At 41.2% G+C, this 14,623-nt stretch overlaps 1 protein-coding gene across 1 annotated transcript in view; it reads right to left on the bottom strand.

Annotated features, from left to right (window-relative positions):
* LOC143121421 (uncharacterized) overlaps positions 1 to 14,226 on the bottom strand; it is a 40,176-nt gene extending 25,950 nt beyond the window's left edge. Inside the window, exons 1-5 of the mRNA XM_076281780.1 lie at positions 14,191 to 14,226; positions 13,547 to 13,639; positions 12,788 to 12,901; positions 9,860 to 9,937; positions 6,907 to 8,805 (exon numbers count right to left, since the gene is read on the bottom strand). Of these exons, the coding sequence (XP_076137895.1) occupies positions 6,907 to 8,805; positions 9,860 to 9,937; positions 12,788 to 12,901; positions 13,547 to 13,639; positions 14,191 to 14,210 (2,204 nt within the window). The 5' untranslated portion in view covers positions 14,211 to 14,226. The remainder of the gene's footprint in view (positions 1 to 6,906; positions 8,806 to 9,859; positions 9,938 to 12,787; positions 12,902 to 13,546; positions 13,640 to 14,190) is intronic.
* Between the last annotated feature and the right edge of the window lie 397 nt (positions 14,227 to 14,623).

The following is a 14,623-nucleotide window of genomic DNA, read 5'->3' as shown; positions in this document are numbered from 1 at the left end:
TTTTTATAGTCACTGTATGCACGCTGTATTTTATATGAATTCTTTAAATAAAATACATTATTTCATATAAGAAACAGACTCCTTTTTTTCAATACCTCCCAAGCCATGTGACATAAGACACACCTCTTCTTATAGTCTCTGTATGCACACTGTATTTTATATTAATATTTTTAAGAAAATAAAATTTTTGCCATCATGAATGGTCTCCTTTTTTCAATACCTCGCAAGCTTCTTTCTCGCTAGACATCACAGATCAACATAGAACTGTTCTGCTATGTGATAATAATCAGACACATGTCAATGTGAAATAATATTTTGCATGAACTATTATTTTTAATTTTTTTTAAAGAATCATATTTATTTCCTATGGAAAACAGCTTTTTGCTCAATAGCTGCCATATAAGGGGTCCTAGACAACACAGATCAATACAGAACTGTTCTGCTAGGGTACTTATCAGACACACCTCAATATGAAAAATGATTTGGCATCTACTATTATATGGAAGGTATTGAGAAAACACAGTTTCCATAGGAAAACAATGGGTACTATAAAATAGTATGTGCAAAAATTATATTAATTTGAGGTGTGTCTGATTAGTCCCATAAAGGATATTCTGCATTGGTTTGGTGTCCCTACGTCACTTCCCTTGGAGGGGGGGGGGTATTGAAAAAGGAGACCATTCCTTATAGGAAATAATGTATTTTCTTTAAAATATTAATATAAAATAGTGTGCTTTCAATGGTTATAGAAAGAGGTGTGTCTGATGAGTCCCATATAGGGTAACTATTCTGCATTGGTTTGGAGTCACTAGGTCACATGACTTGGGAGGTATTGAAAAAAAGGAGACCGTTTCTTATGGGAAATAATGTAGGTTAGGTTAAGGATTAGGTTAGGTTAAGGATTGTGTCTCAACTAATATTTCCTATCTTAGACTATGCGGATGTTGTCTATCAAAACACATCAGAATCACACCAAAAATCATTAAATGTTGCATTCAATAACATATGCAGATTTGTGCTAAGATGCCCTTTTACTACTCATCACTGTGTAATGTATGACTCACTGAACTTATTATCACCAGAAGCCAGAAGACAGTACCACTGGTATCAGATTATTTTTAAATGTGTGTACACTGATTATCCTTCTTACCTCAAGGATTATTTAACTCCATATAGACCCAGCTATAGACTGAGACACACTGAATATCCCTCCTTCACTGTGCCAAACATCTCCAAAGAGAGTGGTAGACGTACCTTTAAATTTAAAGCCCCTTCAGACTGGAACTGCCTACCTGGGTCTCTAAGATCTGCCACTTCTTTGCATTCCTTTAAAACATCGCTCTTTACTCACTTGCAAGTAAACTGTTCCTGTAAATGTTTTTCTCATGTGTGACTGGTCCTTTGTTTTCTATACTACCATGTGGGATACTTTTTGTCCTTACTTTCTACTCATGTGTTTTTGTGTTTATATGTGACTATGGGTGTAAGTGTGCGTATATAGGACCATATCATGTGTGTATATGTATTTACTGGTAGGTATATACATATGTGCATGGGCTAAATGTTGTCATGCATCTTAATACTGTATTATGTTTAATACATGGTCTGGTTTTCACTAAGGACGGGGTGGTTGTGGCGGGCGAGGTGGGATGAGGGAGAGCTTTAGAGGGTGTGAATGTACATGTGCTGTATTGTCTTTGTCTTGTGTCCCTTTTGTCTTGTGTACATGTGCTGTACTGTCTTTGTCTTGTGTCCCGAGGACCCCCTCGAAAACGAGGGTTATCCTCCTCACAATAAATTTCAAAAATAAAATGTATTTTCTTTAAAATATTCATATAAAATACAGTGTGCATACAGTGACCATAAAAAGAGGTGTGCCCGATGAGTCCCATATAGGATGACTATTCTGCATTGGTTTGGAGTCACTAGGTCACATGACTTGGGAGGTATTGAAAAAAGAGGACCATTCATATAGGAAATAATGTATTTTTTTTCCAAAATATTCATATAAAATACAGTGTGCATACAGTGACCATAAAAAGAGGTGTGTCTGATGAGTCTCATATAGGATAACTATTCTGCATTGGTTTGGAGTCACTAGGTCACATGGCTTGGGAGGTATTGAAAAAAAGGAAACTGTTTCTTATATGAAAAAATGTATTTTCTTTAAAATATTAATGTAAAATATAGTGTGCATACAGTGACCATAAAAAGAGGTGTGCCCGATGAGTCCCATATAGGATAACTATTCTGCATTGGTTTGGAGTCACTAGGTCGCATGGCTTGGGAGTAGGGATCGACCGATATTTGCGTTTTTTACATGTATCGGCATCGGCCGATAAGCGCCTGCGTTCGCCGATAGTTTTTTTCCCCCGCATTATTTACATACAGGCGTCCACAGGCAGCTCTGTGTTGCTGGAGACTCTGCAATTCACGTGCAGACTGCCCCTCCCCCACGAACAGAGCTGAAAGCCTGCTCTTCAAGACAACAGTAAACTTTAAACTTTCAAAGCATCTTTTAACTGTTTGACTTAGCTTAAATATTGCCATACACTTTGAAGGTGGAAGCAAGTTTGTGGGTCCAAGTGGAAAATGCGAATGATATAGGTAGCCTACTTTATTTAATGCTAATGCCTCGTTTATAAAACTGCTTGCCATTGTATTTAGGTAGCTGCAAATAGCTAAATTGTAGGCTAGGCTATCCATATGCATGCGGTAGCTAGCTGTTACAAACACTGATCATATGATTAATGCCAACATTGTTCCGTGGTATTTGTGGGAGTTTTATTCAGCGACCACCTGGCTGAGTTTTGGACGCGTGTGGTGTGTGCGTCTCCCTCCCCCTCTCCCTTCGAGCGGGCGGAGTTGCCATCGCAGTGATATCAGAGCTTTAATAATGAGAGACGTGTTATATGTAGTTGAATATTAATTCGTGTTAACGTTTATCATGTACCAGACATACCGTGTATGCCTTACTTGTTTAGAGCCGTTTGCTAACGTTATCATTATCAATCCAGTTCAATGGTGGTTCGTCAGCTACCAAACAGAAGTTTGTGTGTGCGTCTGTCTGTCTCACTCAGTGGGACACACGCATCACAGCGATATGAGAGTGCTGCGCTACCTGAAGGAGAGATTTTAAAACTGAGAGATATGTTTATATAGGCTACCTTTTGACGTTGATGCCGTTTAGAACAGAAACATTTGACACCACGTTATTTTCCTCTGCTGATTTATGTTCTGTGGTTGACATCTGGCAGCTTTTTTTTAGAAAAATATAGACATAGAAAAATTGAAACCATGCAGTCTTAAATTACAAATCAAGCACTTTATTTCAATAGCTAATTTTCAGGCTTATTGTTTTCTTAAATTATTTAAATGTTTTGACAAAGGACATTTTGTGATGACCTGAATTATGTCTTATAGTATGTCAGCAAGCAATGCGTCATCAAGGCTGTGTTGTAAGATGTTGATGAAAGCATTTTGCACAGTTAACCATATTCAGTGCACCCATCCATAAGTTCAATGTTCCTTTTTTAAATTGAGACTTATAACATTTGTTATCATTTGTGTAATTATGTGTCATTAGGCCTGTCGCGATATTCAATAAATCAATTAATCGCATGATAATTAAAATTAGCTCGATAATTTTTCTGGCCGCGATAAATGCCATTTGCATGCTTGTTTGTTTTCCTCGTCTCTCTCTCGGGTCCTTAGAGTAACGATGAGTGTCAGTCACTTGTCAGTCGCATGGTGTGTGGGGAGGCGGGACTACTGGCGTAGCCTACCACAGAGTGCAGCTAAAGAGCCGCGTGAGAAGTATACCGGTAGGCACTAGGCAGAGAGAAAGCTAGTTGCGAGTAGGCTACGCCTAATAAAGACAAAAAAGATGGAATTGGTTTCTAAGCCAAACGCGACAGCTGCAGTGTGGGAGCATTTCGGATTTAAACCGAATGCCCGTGGTGAACCACTGAACGTGTGCGAGTCGGTGTGTCGCATTTGTTGGAAAACAGTCGCAATTAAAAGCGGCAACACAACAAACATGCATATGCATCTAAAACACAATCATCCGCTGCAGTTTTCCCAGTTGGGGAAAAAAAAAACACAAGTGGGCCATCTTCCTCTTCCCGAGGAAAATTCTCAGAACGACAATATTATCGCTTATCGCAATAATTTCTGAGACAATTTATCGTCCAGCAAAATTTGTTATCGTGACAGGCCTATGTGTCATTTGTATGATGTAAATTGAGGGAGCAAAATAAAAGCAGTATCGGCTCCAAATATCGGCTCAAGAAAATCGGCAGCCTGTATCGGTCATCGGCTTAGGCTGATGGAAAAAAATCGGTATCGGTATCGGCACTAAAAAATCCATATCGGTCGATCCCTACTTGGGAGGTATTGAAAAAAGAGGACCATTCATATAGGATATAATGTATTTTTACAAAATATTCATATAAAATACAGTGTGCATGCAGTGACTATAAAAAGAGGTGTGTCTGATGAGTCCCATATAGGATAAATATTCTGCATTGGTTTGGAGTCACTAGGTCACATGATGTCAAAGCTATTGACAAAAAAGACTATGAAGGTAATTCAGAAGGTACTTTTTAGACGGTCCCTAAGGTCGGCTGGGAGCAAGTAGACAGGTCATCTGTTTGTATATTGTCTGCAAACACGGGGTGAAACCGGCCGCATAAATTTTTTTTTGAAAATCTGTCGAATATCCGAATATCAAATATCAAACTAACTTCACCTCGGTGTACATTGAGGAGACTAAACTAAGTTAAGTTACAGTATGCAATCAAGCAGTATCTCAAAGCTAACGTTAGAATACTGTTTGGATGTCAAGTTTAGCATGCTTACTTGCAGCTGCTTGTATCATGCAGGGCTTATTTTATTGACTCGGAATGTTTGCAAAATCCCGATGTAAATGGAAAAGTGTTTTCCAAGACTCAAAAGTGCTTGTCCAAAGGAGAAGTAGGCCCTACGAACCGTTATTTGAACTGACTACGTTATGAATTGCATCCACACATCAGCAGCCTTTTAACTGTGTTAATGTTAATTGCAAGGATTCCCACACTAACGTCTTAAAATGACAGGCACTCAATTAATTGACATATACTACTGAACTTTATTGAATGCTACCTCTGACTAAGAATGCATTACTTTGCACTTGTATAGGCGTAGTCTTATTTTGGAATCTTAAAGGAACCGTATGTAAGAAATGTAATTCAATTAATCATAAAATGGGCCTGATGTCACTAGACATTAGGAAATCATGCTAATTTCAAATACTTATATCACTGACAACAGTAGTCCAGCCAGGATATCGTCATTTAAAAAAGTGAAGTTGCAGCCCTCAACTGATGTTGATGTTTACATATGTTTTAGCCTGATCCGCCACCCTCCACCTATCTAGTAATCACAAAGTCAGTAGTGTTTCGGCATCTGGGTTGCCAGCTCTGCTCTAGTTACCACATCTGCGGTGTACACCACTCTACAGTATTTTGAAAGTGATTGTAGTACCAGTTTTGGCCAAAATCCTACATACGGTTCCTTTAAGAGCAATAAACAAATATTGCAATGTTAAAAAATTCATGTTTTTTCATTCAGATATGTAAATAAACATGTATAAGTTGCTATTATAGTGAATTAATGGGGAGATAATCGATAATCGAATCGAAATCGAATCGGACTGAAAAAATGAATCGTTAGATTAATCGATGCATCGAAAAAATAATCGCTAGATTATTCGTTTAAAAAATAATCGTTTATCCCAGCCCTACATGTCAGGTATCCTATAATAACATGTGTGCTGTTGAATGCTGTTTTCAGTGATGTTACAAGTCTTCCATATACTGTATTGAGATCTTATCCACTGTATCCTTGTTTGGTGATTTGTGAGTGAAATGGCAGTATGGCTAGGCATTTGACATGCCAGATTGATTGAAAGCTCAAAGTAATGGCCATCTCGGTTAAATTGTATCGGGTAGGCGTAGTTGTGTGTGCTATGTGTGGTGGTGGTGGTGGGGGGGGCATGAGCTCTCAGTGCCCAGGGGCCCTTGGAGGTATAATCCGGCCCTGACAGGACCGTGTATGCAACACCAGGATTACACTAAACCTTGCTTTACTAAAACATGTGTGTGACTAGCAGAGATTAGCCTACATGCACCTGAACTCGCCTGTTATTTCCACTCATCCAAACTGAAACTAACTTCACCGTGGTCTAGACAGGGGGAGACTTAGCACAGTGGTAGCGTCCGTGTCCTGCACCATACACAGGTTTAGTGCCCACAAGGGCCCAGGTCCAGCCAGAGGTCATTTCCTGAACCCAGTCCCCATCTCTCTCCCACCTGCTTCCTGTCTCATCTCTACTGTCCTGTCCATAAAGGCTAGAAAAGCCCACAGACACCTTCAGTCCATGTTAAAGTGCTGGAAGGCAGACATGACCTGTAGTCTGGAGTGTTTGCTGGACTCTCAGCTCTGGGAAAATGTCCTCCATCAGAGCAGTTCATTTCACATGAACTTCAGCTATCAGATGATATGGTGTCAACTGATCATCTTCAGTGTTTCCTCTACATTTTAGCAGTGGGGGCAGGCCAGACCGCAAACTCCAATTCCGTGTGTGTGTGTGTGTGTGTGTGTGTGTGTGTAAGTGGGGTGTGTAATAGGGGTTTGTTTGGCAGCAGTATGCAAAGCTGCACTTATCGGAGTTCATTAAGTGATAACAGAGCGAACGAGGAGCCATTTACATGCTGCTGAACACACACACACACACACATGCACACGGACACACACACACACAAACACGCGCACACGCACGCACACACACACAAACACACTCAGGCTGATGGAGCACAGAGATGAGACAAGCAGATGCACACACACACACACACACTTTTTACTTACACAGCTGATGTGGATGTCGTGACAGCTGGCAGCAGCTTCTGGAGAACTTCATCTGGACTGAGGAGTTCAGTCTGATCTTCCTCTGGTGTCGTTATGTACTTCTGCAGGTCAAACTCATCCAGCTGCTCTTCTGAAATCTCAAACTCAAAGGTCCTAGTCTCCCACTGTCCAGGTAAGAGCATGACTACAGACAGAGTTCCTGAGCTCTTGTCAATGAGCTCCACTACAGCATGGTGATTCAGCTCATTCAGACAGTAGAACAGGTTGACCATTCTGTTTAAATCATCTTTATCTCTGATCTTCTGTTTGATATACTGTACTGTTTGTTCTGAGCTATCTGATTGGCTACTGCTCTGTGGCAGTAGGTGTTTTAAAAGATTCTGATTGGACTCCAGTGAGAGGCCCAGAAGGAAGCGGAGGAAAAGGTCCAGGTGTCCATTCTCACTCTGTAAGGCCAGGTCCACTGCAGTCTTGTGTAGGTCATGAAGTGTTGCAGCTCTGAACAGAGCAGAGAGCTGAGAGGTTTGCTGTTGGTCAGGCATGTATCTCTGTCTGTTGCTGAAGCAGAGGAACACATACAGAGCTGCAAGAAACTCCTGGATGCTCAGATGCACAAAGCTGAACACCCTCCCATGGCACAGCCCAGACTCCTCTCTGAAGATCTGAGTACACACTCCTGAGTACACTGATGCTTCTGTGACGTCAATGCCACACTCTCTCAGGTCCTCCTCATAGAAGATCAGATTGCCCTTCTCCAGCTGTTGGAAAGCCAGTTTCCCCAGTTGGAAAATCACCTCTTCATCTGTCTCTTTTCTCTCTGTGTACTTCTGTTTGATGCTTGTCTGAACTATCAGGAAGTGTGTGTACATTTGAGTGAGAGTCCGTGGCATTTTTACTTTCTCTGATTCTGATGTTGTCTCTACAACACTGGCTGTAATCCAGCAGAAGACTGGAATGTGGCACATGATGTAGAGGCTCCTGGATGACTTCAGGTGTGTGACTGTTCTGCTGGCCAGGTTCTCATCGCTGATTCTCTTCCTGAAGTACTCCTCCTTCTGTGGGTCATTGAATCCCCTAATTTCTGTCACCTGGTCCAAATACTCAAGAGGGATCTGATTGGCTGCTGCTGGTCGGGTGGTGATCCAGAGGAGAGCAGAGGGAAGCAGATGCCCCTTGATGAGGTTGGTCAGCAGCACATCAACTGAAGCTGGCTCTGTCACATCACAACACTTCGGGTGGGAGAGGAAATCTAGAGGAAGTCGACACTCATCCAGACCATCAAAGATGAACACGATTCTGTGCTCTGAACTGGTGAATATTCTTGGGTCTTTTACTTCTGGGAAAAAGTGCTGAATAAGATCCACCAGACTGAGTTTCTTCTCCTTCATCAGGTTCAGCTCCCGGAAAGGAAGAGGAAATATAAAGTGGACGTCCTGATTGGCTGTTCCTTCAGCCCAGTCCAGAATGAACTTTTGCACAGAGACTGTTTTTCCAATGCCAGCCACCCCCTTGGTCAGCACTGTTCTGATGGGTTTGTGTTGTCCAGATAAGGGATTAATGCTGCTAATTGGTCCATCTTGTGCTGCTTCTCCTCTGATGTGTAAATGTAAAACACCTCTCCGGTTATCTTGTGATTTGGGTATGGGTTTAAAGATGTCACTGCATTTGATTGGTGTGTCTTGTGCTACGCTTCTCCAGGATACTTCCTCTATCTGTCTGACCTCATGTTCATCATTGACCCCTCCTCCTCCTCCCCCCTCTGTGACGTAGAGGTCTGTGTAGATCTCTTGGAGGAGTCTGGGGTCTCCCTGATTTGGTACTCCCTCAACCAGCTGCTGAAACTTGCTCTTCAGTGTGGATCTGAGTTTTTCATGGATCTCCGCCTCCTCTGGTGTCCATCTGGATCAATGACAGAATCACACAAAACACACACATGAACATCATCATAGAACACCTGGGGAGAATGTTCATGCACAATCAAAAGTGACCTATCATGTTCTAAACATCACGGTCATGTCCTTTCCTCTTGAGATAAAGCGCAGTCTATGGGCTGCACTCAGTGAAAACAAACCCACATGGTGGTTTTTGCTAATTGAAAATGAATGAACTAGATAGAACGGCAAAAGTGTTACAGTCTAAAGTTGATGACAGCTGGATTGAGTGAGTGCCCCTACAAACTACCAGCTGGCTCATAGGAAAATGTATGAATTTTTGGTGTCATTTTTAAATTGACTTCAGTTGTCATTGATGGATGAATGTTTGTTTTCACTGAGTGGTACCAAACCGGAAGTGGCCACAATGTCGAAAATTCTTATTCATTAGAAAATACTATAGTTAATTACATTATAATGTAGTAATTTTTCGTAATTTACTCTCATAGACACACTGTAGCTAGACACAGTGGAGGTTTTGTCCATATCACCAGAATGTGAACATGCAGGGGGGTTAGACTATTAGACACTGGCAGTCATGGAAGGACAGTTTGGAGAAGATTTACAGTGAAGTTTATTTCTGTCGTATTCAAATAGTTAAAGATGCAGTCAGCGAGACAAGACACAACAGAGAGCTAGGTCACCCCTCCCTTCAGTATTCCCAGAGAGACTCCACACAAGGTGTTCTTTGTGTTTGGGGGACACTTTGATGAGTATTCACGGAATGGGCAGCGAGCGGATCGCAAGGAGATGATTGCTGGACGTGACGAAAAAATTGTATGCGCTTGAAATCGCGTACAATCACTGACTGCACATTACTGACACAGCAGGGTTCCCTTACATAAACAGAATAAATAACTTCATTACTACAGGAACAAATAATGCACAGTTCTGATACGGCATTACAGACTAGGGACCTAGAGAGACAGAAGGTTTCTAACATCAAATCCAACCTGACCGCTGCAGAGATGGTTTCTAAAGGATTGTGCTGACGCTTGACAGATTATCATCCATAATCTCACCTGTGTTCTGCAGCAAAGTCCTCATTCTCCGTCTTGTCTGTCCTCTTGGACTGTGTGCCTGATGCCCCCTGCTGGACACTGTTAACACAACATGACTCCAGTGAGTATTTTTACCAGGGGGTCAGGATTTGAAGTGTTAGCTTCAGCCACTTAGCATGGCATTTGGCCGCCGACATTTTTTGAAAACATGGCGTTACTTGGTTGCAACTTCCGGCACCAGTTTTTTCATGCTGATTGGTAGATGACAGCTCATGCACGAGTTTAGTGTTGGGCACGAGCATCCTCGCGCGTCCATGTTGGTTTGCATTTCTGGAAGACGACAAATAAAACAACTAACTACTTGGAGTAAGCTACTGATACTTGACTTAATGCCTAGATGGTTTAGGCTGTATTACCGGACTTTGTGGTAAATAAAAGAAAAATGTTAATGTTGTCATATTAGGCTATTATTTGCTGTATATTTGGGTTGACAAGGTAACTGACCATGACTATACATTTTAGCAGATGCATAGCAATGACCTATATCCAATTATTAGCCTGCTCATTGCGTTGTGTATGAAAACTAATTTAAAACGCAAAGGATGTAGTTCTGTAGTCCATGACAACGCAACGTCTGGATCATGTAACCATGTCTCCCCAAGTGATTTAAACTAAACAAATGTCAATGACTTATTTAGTTTGCTTTCTTGCAACATTGACATGATTAGGCTATGCATTTGATTTAAATGTTCAGGCTGCCAGTCGAGGCAAAAGCCAAATATCCAACAATTGCAGACTCTGCCTACTCGAACCACAGTACCCGAGGGATGTGCGCTTCTATCGGTAAGTTTAACTTGCGTTACCTTCATTTTGTCTGCCTGCAAATGTAGCCTAGGTTTAACAAGCTGCAAATTCACACTGGGTGCAGCAAAAATCCCAGCTATCCACAAGTTTCTTCGTCCCATGTCTACATAATTATAGTCATTTTCGTTGAATAGCTTATTGCGCAATTAGTATACAGCCTGTCCAAATATACATTTAGGGATCATTATTTGTGTAGCCTAAAGTGAGTCAATATTGATTCGCATTGTTTATTATCACATATGAACATCACATTAAATAACCTAGGACTTCAGAGACAGGGCAAACTTCTACCACCATTCCCAAAATGTTATCCCAACCAATGAAATACATTTGCGCTTATAACGAAGTGAAGTGAAGCGCGTTCACGAACAACTTATTTTCCTCTGAGGGAATGTCCAATCTTCATCAACGACATACCGTTGTACCTTACGTTGTCTCTGTCTGTAACGTGGAATTTAATAGGCTAATTCTACCTGGTGCCGGAAACGAACACCCATGAAACGCCATTTTCATAAAGATGGCTGCGGTCAATTTCAAACTTTTTTGGCTGAAGTAGCTAGCCTAGCATGGGCCATTGAAATGAATGGGGGCGGGACTTAGTCACTCTCTCCAGTTATATATAATACCTCCATGGTTTTTACATCTCCCTCTGAAGGACCACATCCTCTCTGTCTCTGTCTCTGTCTCTCTCTCTCTCTCTCACACACACACAGTCACACTCACACACACATTACACAGATTATAAATAACACACTACACACACACTACATCAATGCAAAATGTTGATAGTAAAACAGAAAAATAAAATAAAGTTTAAGTAAAAAATGGTAATTCCACCGAGCTTCTGATTAACAGTCTGGCGCTTCACATGGGAGAACCGATCATGCAGTGAGATCACGGGAGCACACAGATGCTGAAGCTGCTTGTTTCTTCATTTCTGAATTGTAAACACCCTCAGGTGCATGAAAGGGGCCACACCTTGTATATTGTATTTTTATACCACATATTTGCTTTTTACAAGCTGATCTCATGAACACGCTTTTTTTGGACGTCAGGATTTTTAAAGTCGTGTCCTCTGAGTTTACAGTCATGAAGGCAGTATAGCGCCTCCTTATGGCTGATGATCCGAATGAGAGTAGGCCCAGGGATGACATGGGCTAATTGAAGGTACGACCCCCTTTACGCACCTGAGGGTGTTTCTCAGTTGAACCAGCACCTCTATCTCCCATGGACTCTGATGAACATGGAACCTAAATTGAAACGTTAGCCTTTTGCGTCACCGTTCAGAAAAAAACACATGAGCAACTTCAATATCTATGTGCTCCGGTGATCTCACCCTTTTCACCTCATAAGGTTTAGTTGCACAGGCTATAAACACACTACACACACTCTGCAGATAGGTGAAATGTTAAGATATTGGTTAAAACACAAAAATAAGGTTTTGTTTGTCAGCCACTTTAGCAGATTTACCTACTGGTAAGAATGACAAGGCAAAACACTCTTTAAACTAGTTTTCAAAAGAGATTTCCCTTAAAAAATTAAATTTGTGAAATTTCATTATTTAACATTTTACAGCAACCGTGTCTGTCCAAAAGACAATTTCTCTGTACAGCCAATCAGCTTTAACTAGACCCTGAGCACAGCCAATCAGTTTTAACTAGACCCTGAGCACAGCCAATCAGCTTTAACTAGACCCTGAGCACAGCCAATCAGCTTTAACTAGACCCTCAGCACATCGCTTAGACCCTGCTCCTTTCAGACAGCCACAGGTGCAAATAGAAACACATTCTTTACGATATATTACTCAATCCATCCAGTTATCCATTTTTCTGTCCATTACACAAATACAAAACCAAGACAACAACTCCAAAATCTTGCATTGATTTGACAAACAAAAAAATCTACTTCTACTTTTCTAATTTCATGCTTTTCATTTTTAAATAGAAAATTGAACTGATGAGCATTACAAAGGCAGATTACGTCCATTATAGGCCTAAAGGTGTTTTTTTTTTTTTAAATGTGTGACTGATGAAAGGAAAACTCACACACAAACACGCATCATAACTATTTGAGTTTGAGTCTTACTGTCCAGCAGAAGTATCTCCTCCTGTGAAGGTTTTTCCTTGACCCATACACTCATCACTCTTTGCAGTGGGTGTAGGGGAGTGAGAGCTCCTTTTAGAGCCATCTTCCTCCTTCCTAGAGAATAAGAAAATAACTTGCTTTCACTGTCTGTTAATCTCTCTCTCTCACACGCACAAACACACACACACACACTGATACACACACACACAAACAAAATCAATCAATCCAATTTACATAGCTGCCATATTTGTTAAAGGTGTGCCTAGGGAATTCTTGCTTTACAGTGCCTTACTGTACGTACAGCTACACAAAAGCATAGAATCATTGTGCTCGACTAGCTAGCTAGATGAAGCGCTCTCCTTCAACAACCTCTGAGCCTAGATGAGGCAGTCCCCTGCTTATTGTTCCAACGACTTAATAGTCTGAAACACTTACAGTAATAAACATTTGGGACTGAAGCCCTGGCAAAATGGCCTGGAAGCAGAAAATCCTGCTGTGACATGTAACCTATGCTACTCTACCTCCTACTTCTGTGCCTAGTATGACTACATGAAATGTCATGACTTTTCCAAAACGTTCAATGACTGAATTCCGTGAATTCTCCAGGCCAGGAAAAAGGGAATTTTACAATTCCATGACTTTTCCAGGTTTTCCATGGCCGTGGTTAGCCTACCCTGTCATGAGAACATTCTCCCACTGCTTCTGTCTGCTAATTGTGTGCACACACACTCACACAAACATATCGTATTTGAATCTTACTGTACAGCCGAAGAGTCTCTTCCTGCTAAGGTTTTTGCTGGACCCACACACTCATCACTCTTCGTGTTAGGTGTAGAGCTAGTTTCCTCCATCCTAGAGAATACGAAAATAACTTACTTGCTCTGTTAACCCTTAAAGGAGTACCGTCACACCGGTGTGATGGGAATGTTGAGAAATGAACGTTCTAAAGAATATCTGGGTTCATTGAATTCAACATAGAATTTTAGAACCTTCAATTGTTGCGGAACTTAGAATGTTCAAAAACCTACACCTTTAAGGGTTAATCTCACACACACACACGCGCGCGCGCGCGTTCATCAAAACAACAGGCGCTTGCCTCAAAAGCTCAAACGAAATTCCTACTATAAAAAATAATTCCCGGCATGACCCATAGACTCCATAGCTTACTTTCCCTCAGACAAATGGATGCTCTAATGTTAATAATCCTAAAAACAGTTTACTCAAATGTTAGCCATGTTCATGAATCACGATGTTGGCTAAACGTTTCCTGAAACTCATCTTAGCACAACCATTCAGACGCGACGCTGAATTTCGTACTGCTACGTATGACTGCCCTGTTATAGCCTTGAAAACGCTTAATAGTGCATGCTAGTGCTTTTAAAGTTCAGTTGTCGTCGTCGTACCTTGGCCGTTTACTAGCCATAGAGCATCACAGTCCCGCCCACAGGAGTTTCCGGAAGTAAGAATTCAATGCAATTTCTCCATTGACAATTCGGGTATAAGCCATACAAACTTAACTGCACATGGTCGACTCAAACCCAGCTACGGCTGTACTAAGCGATTGTGTATGCTCGCCAAAAGTTCACGGGGCACTAACCTCGTTTTGAGATAAATGTCTTTTATTCGCGATGTCTTGACGAACATTGGTACTTGTATCAACAAGGATTGTGGTTTATATATCACACGAACTTAGTCAGGGCCAATACACCATCAAATAGAACACTGTAAATGCTAGTTTGAACACTTAAAGGAACCATATGTAAGAAATGTGTTTCAATTAATCATAAAATGGCCCTGATATGTCACTAGACATTAAGAAATCATGTTCATTTCAAA

The sequence above is a fragment of the Alosa pseudoharengus genome, unplaced genomic scaffold, assembly GCF_046254945.1.
Source record: "Alosa pseudoharengus isolate Yale_2024_CS ecotype anadromous, Long Island Sound unplaced genomic scaffold, YU_APseudo_1.1 YU_APseudo_1.1_scf_13, whole genome shotgun sequence".
NCBI lineage: Eukaryota > Metazoa > Chordata > Actinopteri > Clupeiformes > Clupeidae > Alosa > Alosa pseudoharengus.
The sequence above is the reverse complement of the archived record's forward strand: the minus strand, read 5'-3'. Positions and strand labels throughout refer to the sequence as shown.